At 30.0% G+C, this 14018-nt stretch overlaps 1 protein-coding gene across 2 annotated transcripts in view; it reads left to right on the forward strand.

The window, feature by feature from the left end:
- The first annotated feature begins 491 nt into the window (after nt 1-491).
- LOC130447831 (43 kDa receptor-associated protein of the synapse homolog) overlaps nt 492-14018 on the forward strand; it is an 82436-nt gene continuing 68909 nt past the window's right edge. Inside the window, exon 1 of one of the 2 annotated variants that reach the window (XM_056784865.1) lies at nt 492-782. In XM_056784865.1, the coding sequence (XP_056640843.1) occupies nt 742-782 (41 nt within the window). In that variant the 5' untranslated portion in view covers nt 492-741. The remainder of the gene's footprint in view (nt 783-14018) is intronic. The other variant, XM_056784864.1, reaches the window with a different exon arrangement.

Below are 14018 nucleotides of genomic sequence, written 5' to 3' on the forward strand. Positions count from 1 at the left end.
ATTTCGTATTCTCCGCCACTTGAGTATAGAATTATTGCTTCTTTCTTAAAGTCTGCTCAATTAATGAGGTTTTTCGGTGCGGTCATGCTAAATTCTACTGAACTTTTTTTAAGAAGGTATTCACAACTTTCTGCTTCGTTGTCCTGCCATTGCATGTATTTTTAAATAAACTATAATTTTATTGGTTTTCAAAGAAACATAACGTCACGCCATATTTCTGGAATTTGGTATGAAACATTATCACATCATCACTAATAACTAGTATTTTTAGATAATACACAAAATAATTGACACTAAATCAATACGACAAATTTCTCGGATGAAAACCCTTCAAAGGATGAAATTGGAATTTCATTTGGCCTTTTGTAAGTACCTGTCTAAGCAATTTCATTTCTTAAGCCGGCCCTAGACATCCTATCGTATATAACTCGAACCTGCACGAAAGTTTCCGACCCTCTGCGGAATTTTGCTTCCAATTTGGTCCAGATTCTAAACTAGGGGAGGCTGGTAACGCGAGAAAGGGGTGTGTTTCATGTTGTTGTATTAAATAATTTTAAAGAAAAACAACGGTTTTGGACAAATTTGACTCGTGCGATGATTCAATAATTTTAATTAATGTGTGAACTCATAACGACTGTTAGGTGGAAAAAATAAAATATTGCAATGAATCTCTCCATAACTCGATTAATTTTTTCAACTAAACATTTTTTAAGGACTTGTTGCTGAAATATAATTTTAAAAATGTCTTGGGAATCTCTCAACTCACATCATGATTATCTAAGGTAAATTACTATGATAATTACACTGTGTGTGATCAGTTCATTAATAATATAGTATATTTGACGTGAATATTTGACATAATTAATCAGCAAAAACTGAATCGCATTTTGCAGAAAGCTTGCATATAATTTATTTTTTTGTTTGGAATAAAAGAAGTTTGAAAAGTCTATTGTTACTAACATTATTGATGAATTGTGTGAATAATACAAAATTTTTATACTGCATATTGTTTTGTAAGTGAAAATTATTATATTTTTATTAGAATGTTATCTTATCTTGACGTTTCTCTTCTGACTGGAAGTATTATCAAAAGACTTAAATAATAAAAATGAATAAAAATAAATAGAAAATATGATATAAATTCGATAAAATATGAAATAAAATGTCATAATGTGACAGAGAAGAGTGAATATTAGATATCAGTTTACCTGTCCTAGATTCTTAATAATATATAAGTGAAAATTGAATTGATTAAATTATAATAAATTTTTCTCAAGTATTTTATGTCTTGCTCACCATTAATTGTTTTTCATTGTTAATTTTTGTTAATAATTTTTTAAAGATTGATGAAAAATTGGCGTTTTGACTTAATTTCAGTACTTCATCAAAATATATTGAAACTGACAAATCGCGTATTTATATTAATCAATAGATCATCTACATCATGAACATCAAAATAAGATAAAATCAAAATAGAAATTTGCTCTAATAAGAAAAATCAATTTTTCCTTAGTCTTTACATCTCAAATTGTAGCAGTACTTAATCAATCAAATTATTTGTAGTTTTATTAGAATTTACACAATAGAGCTATAAATTTCACTTAAATTTTTAGGTCTTTTTTACCATTTATTGCTTTTTCGTTCTTACGAATGTGAACCATTTCTAAAAATTCTCTTTTTCGTGTATTAGAATTTTTGAATCTTTATAATTGAATTTATGTTTTTTTGATATTTCATGTTTTGTTAATGCAGTTTTATTTTTATTATCGTGATGATGACCTTTTATTCTGTTTTAGATTTTAATTTAGTGAAATATTTGGATAACGTAATATGTCCTTAATAACTTATACTAATATCATATTTATTAAAATAATTTGATAATAGTTGGAAGTCCTTGTACATATGGTAAGGAAAAATGTTTTATGTCTTGATGTTTTCGTTTTTAATTTATTGTAGTATTTGTTTATCCTTTTCTTGAATATGTTATTTATTATTTTTTCCGAATAATTATTTTTTTTCAATGCAGTTTTTGCTTTATGAATAGCTAAGCATCTAAATTCAGAATCTGATAGTTGGATAGATCTATCAGCCAAAATTATTATCACTGATCTTTTTTGTGACATAGATTATCTTCATTTAAAGTCTCTATCATTAAACATTTCGTTAAAAAGCACATAATATTGACGATTTGACTAATGTTAGTCTTTATCAAATTATAGTTATAGTTTCTAAAAATTTTCTTATTCGTATCTTCGATTCCTTTACAAGAATTTTTATATCTTTATAATTGAATTTGTGTTTTATTGATATTTCATCGTTCTTTAAGTTTCATCTTTTTCTCGTAATGATGAGCTTTTATTCTATTGTCTAAATATTGAGATGTCTGTCCTATGTAGACAGCGTCACAATCATTACAAAGTATTTGATATATGATATTATTTCTTTTGTTTTTAGGTGTTTAAGCTTTTATTTTGGTGAAATATTTTGATAATTTATTATGTTTTCTATGACTATACTCATATCATATCTAACGAAAGAATTCAATAGTTGTTGTGAAACTTCTTGTACATATGGCGAGGAAAAATGTTTTATATTTTGATGTTTATTCTCTGTTTTTTTTTTCTTGATTGATTCCAGTATCTGTTTATTCTATTCTTGAATTTTTACCAGATGATTATTTTTTTTAATACAGTTTTTGATTTTTGAATAGCTTGTAGCATCTTAATTCAGGATCTGATAGTTGGATAGATCGATCAGCCAAACTTATCTTTTATCTTTTTAGTGACATAAGATGACGTTAATTGAAGTTCACATATCTTAACGAAAAGTTTTGTATACTGTTCTTATGTTATTGTAAATGTTATATGAAGTGACATCAAGAGAGTTAAATTTATTGTTTTTTTCGATTTAGATTGTGAATTGAAGTGTTTGATGATAAGAGTTGCATTTTTGATTTATATTCCCAATTTCATTTTCTGGTGCAGCAGTAATGCAATCGTCTACACAACGGAAAAAGAATGGGATATCAATATTAAGTTTGCTTAAGACAATTTCCTCAAGATCATCCATTACTAATTACGAATGGAAGTACTCGAAACGTCAATATTATATGCTTTTAAACGAAATTTTAATTGATAGAGACCTAAAATCTAGATGATTTTCCAACATAGAGGCAGAAAAGGGGAAACTAGGCAGGCGAAGGAAATATTTCAATGAACTGCTGAACCATGAAACAGGAGGGAATGAAAAGACGGGTTTGAAAAAAAGGAGACAGTGAATGAACTAGACTTGGTAGAGGAAACACCATCGAAAGCAGAAGTAGCAGTAATTAATAATATGAAGAATGGCAAAAGAGCCAGTAGGAATGAGATTCCAATAGAGGTTATAAAGTATGGTGGTGAACACTGGAAGGAGGTGATCATTTACCCAGTATATAAGAAGGAAGTCAGAATGACAGAATGTAAATCTATATATGTATATAAATCTATGTATGTATATATATATATATATATATATATATATATATATATATATATATATATATATATATATATATATATAACTTAACTTTTAATTTACTGGAACCGTGTTTTTAAAAACTAACTTTATTTCTAACATAAATTCTACCAACAACTTCAATTACAAGACTGATATTTTTTATTACAATCGTGAATTAAATAATCTTTTAGTAAACACAAGCTAAGCAATTCTACAATAAAATAAGTTCTTAATCAGCACAATATACTGTCCACCTAAGAACAATGGCGTAGGTGACACCTCCCCCTTTAGAAGGAAGCTTCTCCTGGAAGCTGGATCCCATCTTCTGTTGCCTGCGGGTGATTCTTACTTGTCCTTCCTGAATGTCTCCTCTTATACAAAATCCACAAGAAGGCCAATATCAATGCTATATAAAGAAGAATAGTCCAAATACTGGGAATGTGAAAATTAGTGTTATCCGTGAATATTGGCGTTACCAGTTGATTTGGAATATCCTTTAATTTTAATTTTTTTAAATCAATCCTCATTGGAGAAACGTGTAATTGATTTAATTTCAAATTTAATTCATTTATTACAAAAGGTTGTCCAAACGTTTTTTGTTGAAATATTAACTCTTGGTTCCTAAATATAATTTTACATGCTGAATTTTCTATTAAATAAATGCCTTTAAGAGTTCTCACTTCAGTTTCTTGCTTACATTTTATGATTAATTTGTCTTCTACGGGAAATATTGCCAAAAATTGATTTATCTCCGGAATAATTTCAATGTGATTCTTAATTATTTCAATTTTTGTATATTGACAATATGTAGAATTTCCTGCTAGCAATATGTTCTCTTCGCATCCATAATTATTATTGTCTTGCAAATGGTTAGGACATTGAAATATATTGCCGCGAGTACAAATGTCATTTAGAGGTTTAATGACATTATTTGATTTAAGTAAAAATTTTGAATTAGGTATTAATGTTACGTATTCTGATTCAAATTCTGTAGGTATAGGTAACATATAAAAAAGATTAAATAAAATATTATAGTTAATGGGTATCGATAAAAAATATTGAATTTGATTATTTTCTACTTTACAAACTACGTCTATGACGGCTTCAAATTCTAAAATATTTTTATGTTTTAATTCAAAGGGTAATTCCGCTTGGTAGTAATAATGCACTTTTTGCAACTCTACAAATAAATCGTGAGATTTTATAATACTTGGATGTAATGTTCTAAGTTTACAGAAGGTCAAGGAATTTTCAACCGTTTCTAAAATGTCTTGTATTACATTGAATGTGATAAGAAGTTCGTTGAATAACTCTTTTAAATATTTAATATTTTCCGCATTTGCTTGAAAATCTAGAATATCTCTTATCTCAAATATTTTCGTTTTTAATAATTTTTCATTATACTGAATGTCCTGAATTGTCTTATTAAAATTATCAGTTATTTGGCGACTAACAGAATATTGCATTCTTATTTGATTTTGCAAGTTTTCTTGGTTTTGTTTTAAATGTTCCATAATTGAATTAATTCTTTCTCCATCTTCAGAGTCCAAGTTTCCTGTTATTGTTTTTACTATTGATCCAAGACCGTTAATTAACCCTCTCTTTGGTCTATCTAAGGTAGAATGAATATTAATGTTATCAAATTTTTCTTCTATACTATTCCTAGTGTACTCTATTATATTTACTTAACTGGCAAACTTCACATTTGTTTATATAAGTTTGTATAGATGCTCTTTGATTTGGCCAGTAATACAAGGTTTTTAATTGATTTTCAGTTTCATCTAGTCCTCTATGATTAGTCTTACCTTCGTGGTAATTTTGAATCACTTCTTTAATTTCATTTAAGGGAACATCTATTAATTTTTTATTACATTTAACAAAGTCAATTTGAGAATCTTGAAAGTGATTTTGTAGAACGACACTGAATTTTTCATAAATTGGGTCTTCGAAATAAATAAAATATTTAGTTTTTGGTACTATGTATTCTTTAACGAAATTAATGACATCTTGCTCAAAATTGTTTTTAGATAATTGAACAACAATTCTTTGTTTATTTTCATATAGTTTCATAATAGTAGGTACGGCTGGTTCGAAATTTACTTCCGAAAATATTAATTGATTTTTACCAACATTTATCGCTGAATCTGAAATTGGTATACCAATTACAGGATTTTCCTCATTTGTATGAACAGTTATATCTTCGTCGTCATTCTCATTATTATTACTTTCGTTATCTGTTTCAACTATTAGCGATACATTATCGTCGGGAGTTGATGAGAGTTTTTTATTAAATTTGTCCATATAAACTAGTAATTTTTTAGAACATTGAGGTTCTTGTAATTCAGTTTCATTGATATTTATTTGAATTCGGGATAAACAATCGCTATTGGTATTTAAAGCACCCTTTTTGTATACAATATCATAATCATATTCCTCAAGTTTCAAGCGCCATCTAACAAGTTTTGAACTTGGATCTTTAAGTGAGAATAACCACTGGAGTGGTTTATGATCGGTAACTATTGTAAATTTTCTGCCAAAAAGATAGGGGCGGAAGTATTTGGTTGCCCAAACTATGGCAAGAAGTTCTTTCTCGATTACAGAATAGTTGCATTCTGAATCATTTAGGGTTCTGCTGGCGTAAGCCACAGGTAAATCAGAGCCTATTTTGCCTTGACTTAGAACAGCACCTAAAGCATAATTGCTGGCATCTGTGGTAAGGTTAAAGGGTTTTGTAAAATCTGGATATTGAAGTATTGGTTCATTCATCAACAGATTTTTACACATTTCAAAGCATTCGACGTAATCTGAATCGTTTACATTAATAATTGCATCTTTTTTCAGTCTAATAGTTAATGGTTTAGTTAATTTTGAAAAATCTTTTATAAATTTTCGGTAATATCCTAGGAGTCCAAGGAAACCTTTTAATTGTTTTGAATTTTTTGGTATTGGAAATTTTTGAATTGCTAAAATTTTATCTGGGTTCGGTTTTACACCTTCTGGCGTGACAATATGTCCCAGATATGCTACTTCTTTTCGCAAGAATTCGCATTTATCAATTTGTAATTTAAAATTAGATTCTCTTAATCTATTGAATACTTCTTTTAAATTTGTGATGTGTTCTTGTAAACTGGTACTGAACACAATTATATCATCAAGGTACACCAAACATTTTTCGTTCTGTATACCCATTAGGATATTGTCCATGACCCTTTGAAAGGTTGCAGGAGCTTCTTTGACCCATAGGCATGCGCACATATTCATAGTGCCCGTTTTCTACATTAAAGGCTGTTTTCGGAATATCCTCCTCAGCCATTTCGATCTGATGGAAACCAGAAGCGAGATCTAATGTTGTAAAATATTGACAACGTCCAAGCTTATCTAGTAACGTTGTAATATCTGGCAATGGATATCGATCTCCAATTGTGATCTCATTCAGTTTTCGATAGTCAACAACGAGTCGAAACTTCGGCTTTTGAGAAGCATCTAGCTTCTTTGGGACTATCCAAATGTTGCTAGACCATGGAGAATTGGATGATCTAATAATATTATTACTTAACATTTTTCGTATTTGATTTTGAATTTCCGTTCGGTGAATCTCAGGATACCTGTATGATTTTGAATAAATAGGTATTTCATTAGAAGTTTTGATGTGATGTTTTATTTTACTTGTGAAGGTGAGCTGATTTCCTTCAACATGAAAAATATCACTATACTCTTGAATTAATTTTAATACAGATTGTTTCTCTTCGGAATTCATGTGTTCAGTTCTAACTTTCGAAACATCAAATTTAACATTTTCACAATAAATTTCATTAAAATTTGGGTTGAGGGTTTGTTCGTATTCATCGAATGTCTCAACACTAATAGAAGCTCTTAAATCTACTCGAAAGTTGGATTCTGAAGGATTTAAAATTGTACATAAAGCTATATTATTTTCAACTTTTGTTAAACATTCAGGGATTTCTAATTTCCCAATTCGTGTATATGGTATAATTACATTACCATTTTTTACATTTTCAATATTTAATTTAATTACTTGTTCACAACGTGGAGGCACTACTATACAATTCGTGGATCCAATTTTAATGTCAAAGTAATTCAATTTAATTTGACTATAAGGAGTCATAAGCAAATTATTATTTAAATCGATAATTGCATTAAGTATTTTTAAATTATCCAATCCTAACAAACAATCAAAATGATCGTGAAATTTGAAAACGCAATATTCTAAATTGAGCGGTTTCCTATAATTAAACATTTTAGGGATTGGAATGAGTGTGCAGAAATTTTGTTGACTGCTACCAAAGGCAGATTTTACATGGAAAGGTTTTTTGACATAAGATTTTTTGAAATACTTCTCAACAACTGCTGGTGTCACAAAGGATCTTGTGCTACCAGTATCAATTAAAACCTTAAGATTTTGTTCTGGAAAAATTATATAGGGTAACACGCTTTCTGAATTATTTAAGTTTAACAATTCGATAATGTTTGGTTTGGTTCCGAGGCTGGTGTCTCTAAAAAATTATCGGATTCATCATTAGTGCAATCAGAATCGTCTATATTATGAAGTTCTTCCGAGATAAAATTTCTAGGTTGATTCGGATTGTGTTGGAACCTATTTTGATAATTTTGAGGGGGTCTAGATGTATTTCTTGTAGACATACTCATTGGAGTTGGATTTGGAAATCTTTGGTTCTGATTGGGTTTAAAGACGTTTTGACCATTATTAGAAAAGTTTGAATTATTCCTATTAGAAGGAGTGTAAGAAGTTGAAGGACGATTTTGCGGGTTTGATGCGGAATTTCGATTAGTATATTGATAATTCGGAATAGAATTTTGCCTAGGAGGTGGCTGCCTATATGCCACATTATTTTGGAAATTGGTTTTATTTTTATGTGAATTATTTTGCGTATTCAAGGGTGAAAAAACATTTTTCGGATGATTATTCTGGGTCATATAAACTTGAATCATTTGTAAGAACATTTAAAGCAATATTCAAATTTTCTGGATTTTTCGTACGCATTAATGTGCCTAAAGGTTCTTTTAAACCGCGTAGCAATACTCTGAGGGCCAAATTTTTAAAGTAATTACCCAAAATTAAATGTTCACTAACATTAGAATGTGTCGTGAGATAAGAAATTTGAAGATTTAATAAATGTTGAATTCTATTATAAAATTCGAAAGGCGTTTCATTACCTTGTTTCATTTCTGAAAGTTCTATACTTAAAGTGTAAATATCTCTTTTGTCAGCATAAGTATTAAGAAGTGCATCTTTTAGATTTTCCCAAGTTCTTATCGTACAAGAAGAAATGTTTATGGCTGCTTCACCTTATATTTTTGCTAAAATGCTGGACATCAAATATTCATTTTGAAAATCCCCTACATCCACAGTATTATAAAACTTACTTACTAATTTCTCTGAAATTTCTATAAACCTAGGAAGTAATGCATTGTTTCCATCAAATTCGGGTATCATATCAAGATACTCTTTTTTTAAAATTGGTAATTGTGGAGTAGCCATTTTATTAAAATTATTCGTAGAAAAAAGTTTTGGTGATGCTAAGTTAAATTTTATTTTAGTATTAACAGAGTTTGAGCCTGAATTTGAGTTATTTGAATCAGAATTGAATCAGAATCGTCAGATGTGTCAAGTAAATAATTAATATTTCCTCTATATGACATTAAAAACACTTACAGCAATAGAATGAAGATCCTTTCCATTGGCTCGGACTGCACAGGAACAACCAATATCCTCTTGATTCTTCCGGTTTCTAGCACAACACAGATCTTCTAGTTGAGTTACTCAGTTCGCCCAACTAAGAGTTCCAATAATTAAACTTTATTTGTTCGAATGGTCAACAAATCGTAGAAACGAACCGAATGTTATATGCTTTAACTTCCGATTGACTATCCTACTGACTGCGCCACTTAACTTTTAATTTACTGGAACCGTGTTTTTAAAAACTAACTTTATTTCTAACATAAATTCTACCAACAACTTCAATTACAAGACTGATATTTTTTATTACAATCGTGAATTAAATAATCTTTTAGTAAACACAAGCTAAGCAATTCTACAATAAAATAAGTTCTTAATCAGCACAATATACTGTCCACCTAAGAACAATGGCGTAGGTGACACCTCCCCCTTTAGAAGGAAGCTTCTCCTGGAAGCTGGATCCCATCTTCTGTTGCCTGCGGGTGATTCTTACTTGTCCTTCCTGAATGTCTCCTCTTATACAAAATCCACAAGAAGGCCAATATCAATGCTATATAAAGAAGAATAGTCCAAATACTGGGAATGTGAAAATTAGTGTTATCCGTGAATATTGGCGTTACCAGTTGATTTGGAATATCCTTTAATTTTAATTTTTTTAAATCAATCCTCATTGGAGAAACGTGTAATTGATTTAATTTCAAATTTAATTCATTTATTACAAAAGGTTGTCCAAACGTTTTTTGTTGAAATATTAACTCTTGGTTCCTAAATATAATTTTACATGCTGAATTTTCTATTAAATAAATGCCTTTAAGAGTTCTCACTTCAGTTTCTTGCTTACATTTTATGATTAATTTGTCTTCTACGGGAAATATTGCCAAAAATTGATTTATCTCCGGAATAATTTCAATGTGATTCTTAATTATTTCAATTTTTGTATATTGACAATATGTAGAATTTCCTGCTAGCAATATGTTCTCTTCGCATCCATAATTATGGTCAACAAATCGTAGAAACGAACCGAATGTTATATGCTTTAACTTCCGATTGACTATCCTACTGACTGCGCCACTTAACTTTTAATTTACTGGAACCGTGTTTTTAAAAACTAACTTTATTTCTAACATAAATTCTACCAACAACTTCAATTACAAGACTGATATTTTTTATTACAATCGTGAATTAAATAATCTTTTAGTAAACACAAGCTAAGCAATTCTACAATAAAATAAGTTCTTAATCAGCACAATATACTGTCCACCTAAGGGCAATGGCGCAGGTGACATATATATATATATATATATATATATATATATATATATATATATATATATATATATATATATATATATATAGTCATTATGTTTCCTTAGTACTCTTATAAATCCACGAAGATAAATATTCTTATCTATTTATACAATAATAGATATATACATGTTAGGAATTATGAACCTTACTGTTTTCTGGATAAAATTTCTTTTGACTCATTCATATATAATTAATAATGAAAGCACTGAGTAATTGATGCTATTCCCCATCTCCTGTAATTGTAGTTGGAACAACCATACACAATAATCTCTGGATTGAATTTCATCACAATCATCAATTTTAATGAAATTGCTGATCGGTTTTTAATTATATCATGCCCATCAATATTTGAATACTCGACGTAATTCTTTTTTCATTTTTGCTGACTTCCATATCAATTCTATAAATGATATGTTCTTTCTACTGTGGAGCAATATCTAAAATTGTGATGAATCCAAATGAATAGTTAGTATTTATAATACAAAAGCAGCCTTTTGATAGTTTCATTTTTGATAGGAAATTTCTTGGCATTTCGCACATAGAGAATTAATAGTAAAAGAGATTTGGCACGCTGTGAACTCCATGTATTATCTTCACATATTAAAAAGAATCAAAAAATTCATTCGATCATTAATAATGAAATCCAAAAGTTTCTAAAAAACAACCCTAATCTTAATACAATCAAATAAGGGTAACATAACTGTCATAGAAAAATCCCACTATCTTATTCTCTCTAAAGGTATAATTTTAAACAGTAGTTCCTATATTGAACTCACATCTGACCCCACTTCTTCTATCCAAAGAAAAGGCAACGAATTCATTAAATGACTATTTACTAGCAAACAAATTGATGAGTCTAGTAAGAAAATACTTACAAGCTTTAATGGTAATTCACATAAATTTTACACCCTCCCAAAGGTCCATAAACGCACCTTATCCATGAGACCGATTGAAGCCTCCATTGGAACACCAACGGAAGAAATTGCACAATTTGTAACAAATTTTTGAACTAAAGCATATGATTTAAATAATGATTATTTTGTAAACGATTCGTTTGATATTTCTAATCAATTTAATAACATGAAACTTCCAGAAAACCATTTGTTGGCTAGGCTAGATGCCGCTTCACTGTACATTAACGTATATTAAGAAGCTTGCCTAAGATTTATTGACAAAAAATGGGAACATATCAGTATCTTTTGCACTATAAATAAGAATTAATTTTTAAAATTAATATCATTTCTTTTTAATAACACATATTACACATTCTTTTGATAATGAATTTTATAAGCAAACTTTTGGTACACCAAGGGGTACCTCGATGTCACCTATTTTGGCATCCTATGTCATGGGCGATGTGCTAGACATAGTTATCCCTGTATTTTCCTTCAAATCCTTTTTCATTAAAAAATATGTTAATGACATTAACGTCCTTGAATATTGAATTACATCCCCTCATTTTAAATTTTGAATCCCACGATTTTCAAGAATTAGTAGAATTTAAAGCCACCACAAACCTCAATTAATTATTTCCCAGACAACTAATATATAAGTATTCGAAAGCTCGGAAAATATATTGAAGTTAGTCTACTTTGGTGTTTCATTGCCACGTCACTAAATTATGTATATAAGAAGTATGCTGGGCAAACTAAGAGGTCTGTTAATGTCCGGTATGAAGAACATCTAGCTAATTCAAAATATGGGTGAACAGAAAAATGGCTCAGCATGGATATAAATGCGAATGAGTTCTATTTCACCCTCAGTCTTTGAAGACGATAGTATTAAGCCGGTACTACACAATACGTCCAACGCTTAGGTCATCATTCGCATTCCAACGTACGGCTGAACAATGGATGGAAGGCTGGATGCAATGCTTAAACTACAAGATGTATTCAAAGTTTGCGCCAGCATTTACCTCTCAATGTTGGCTAAATATTAGACGGAGGCTGAACGCAGAGCTCCAAACAGCGTGTGAAAATATATGGTGTGTGCGAGTTGCTGATATTAGTGTCAAGTTTCCACGAACTCGATAGTTCACCAGATTTTTTCTGAATTTTGTTGTCGTTTGCTGACAATAGTAAAATTTCCAATAACAACAGAAGCGAGAAATGGATATGCGACAATCGTAGTTGAGGCGACTATAATTGTATAATCGTGTAGTCAATAATTATTACTGAAATATAAAGAGACGTGCTAGGGGTTGGTGGATTATATTCACAGAAATCAAATAACGGTAAGATCAAGTTCAAAGAAAAACACGGCAAGCCTACAGCAGATTTCTCTAGGTGAATTGATATATATCCCTTCCATTCGCCATGTACATTTGCTCAAACATACCTCAGGATCTGAAAAAAGAACAATCAGGAAAAAAAAAGATTTCGAATTTATTATGTCAAAAATTGGATCAAAAATAGGTAAAAAAACCCACATGAGGAAAGCAGTCCCGCCGGTTAGCAGTCACTCTTAGATTCTTAGTTAGTGATGATTCCTTCACTAGCCTTGCATGTTTGTTAGGCCATCATGAATATGCTGAAAGATGGAATACAATTAGGAAAGAATACTTGAATAATATTCTATTTATTTTACAAAATAGAAATAAACAGAAAAACAAAAGGAGTATGCTGCAAATATACATATAATTATCTAAACAATTGCAAATTAGTACTATTTTGATGTGTTTCCTCATTAAAAATTTCTTGGGTCAGGGATCCAGCAATTGAATAAAACTCAAGAAGATTGTCTATCAATTGAAAACACAAAGCGAAGAGAAAACGTTGTACCCTTGCATCTAATTCCTAGGGCTCAAATTATCAATTTCTTATTGGAGAAGCAAACAAGCCCAGGGATATAATTTGCGCACTTTTTCGGCCAGTACCTGCCCATAGAATGAAAGTCACTGGCTTTTCCCAAGGGTTTGGTTAGTACTTGGTTATCAGCATTCTGATAAGCTGCCCGCTTCCTCATTTAACTTGGATTGTGTGGTACTAAGAATGCATTCCTGTTCTTGTCAGTGTACAATGTACATTATTAACTCATTCTTCAATAAAGTAATGCAGGATAATTGACTATACAATAGACTACAGAAGTCAAGAATTTTCATTTTTTACCTGTGGTTTTTCAGCCGAGGAAATGATTTCTGATAAATCATATAAACCAAAGATGATCAGCATATCAACATCTAAAGATTAACGTAAAGGCATGATAATACAGGGTGGGTCACAAAGTTTTGCGAATTTAAAAAAATTATAATAAAAAAAACTAAATATAATCCACATAAAATGTTTTATTTTATTTGAAATATACATCTGGAAAATTCATTTCTTAAAATGAATATCTTCCAGGTGTGAACCATCGCACTGCAAACATTCCTTGAATCTAGAGAGTGGCTGGGTTATTGGAGTAGATTCTACTTTTCAGGTATCCCCACATAAAAAAATCGACGATATATCAGTTTCCCAGCAAACATCTAGCTTACGATCGCCAGAGAGGCATT

This window comes from Diorhabda sublineata, chromosome 8, assembly GCF_026230105.1.
Source record: "Diorhabda sublineata isolate icDioSubl1.1 chromosome 8, icDioSubl1.1, whole genome shotgun sequence".
NCBI lineage: Eukaryota > Metazoa > Arthropoda > Insecta > Coleoptera > Chrysomelidae > Diorhabda > Diorhabda sublineata.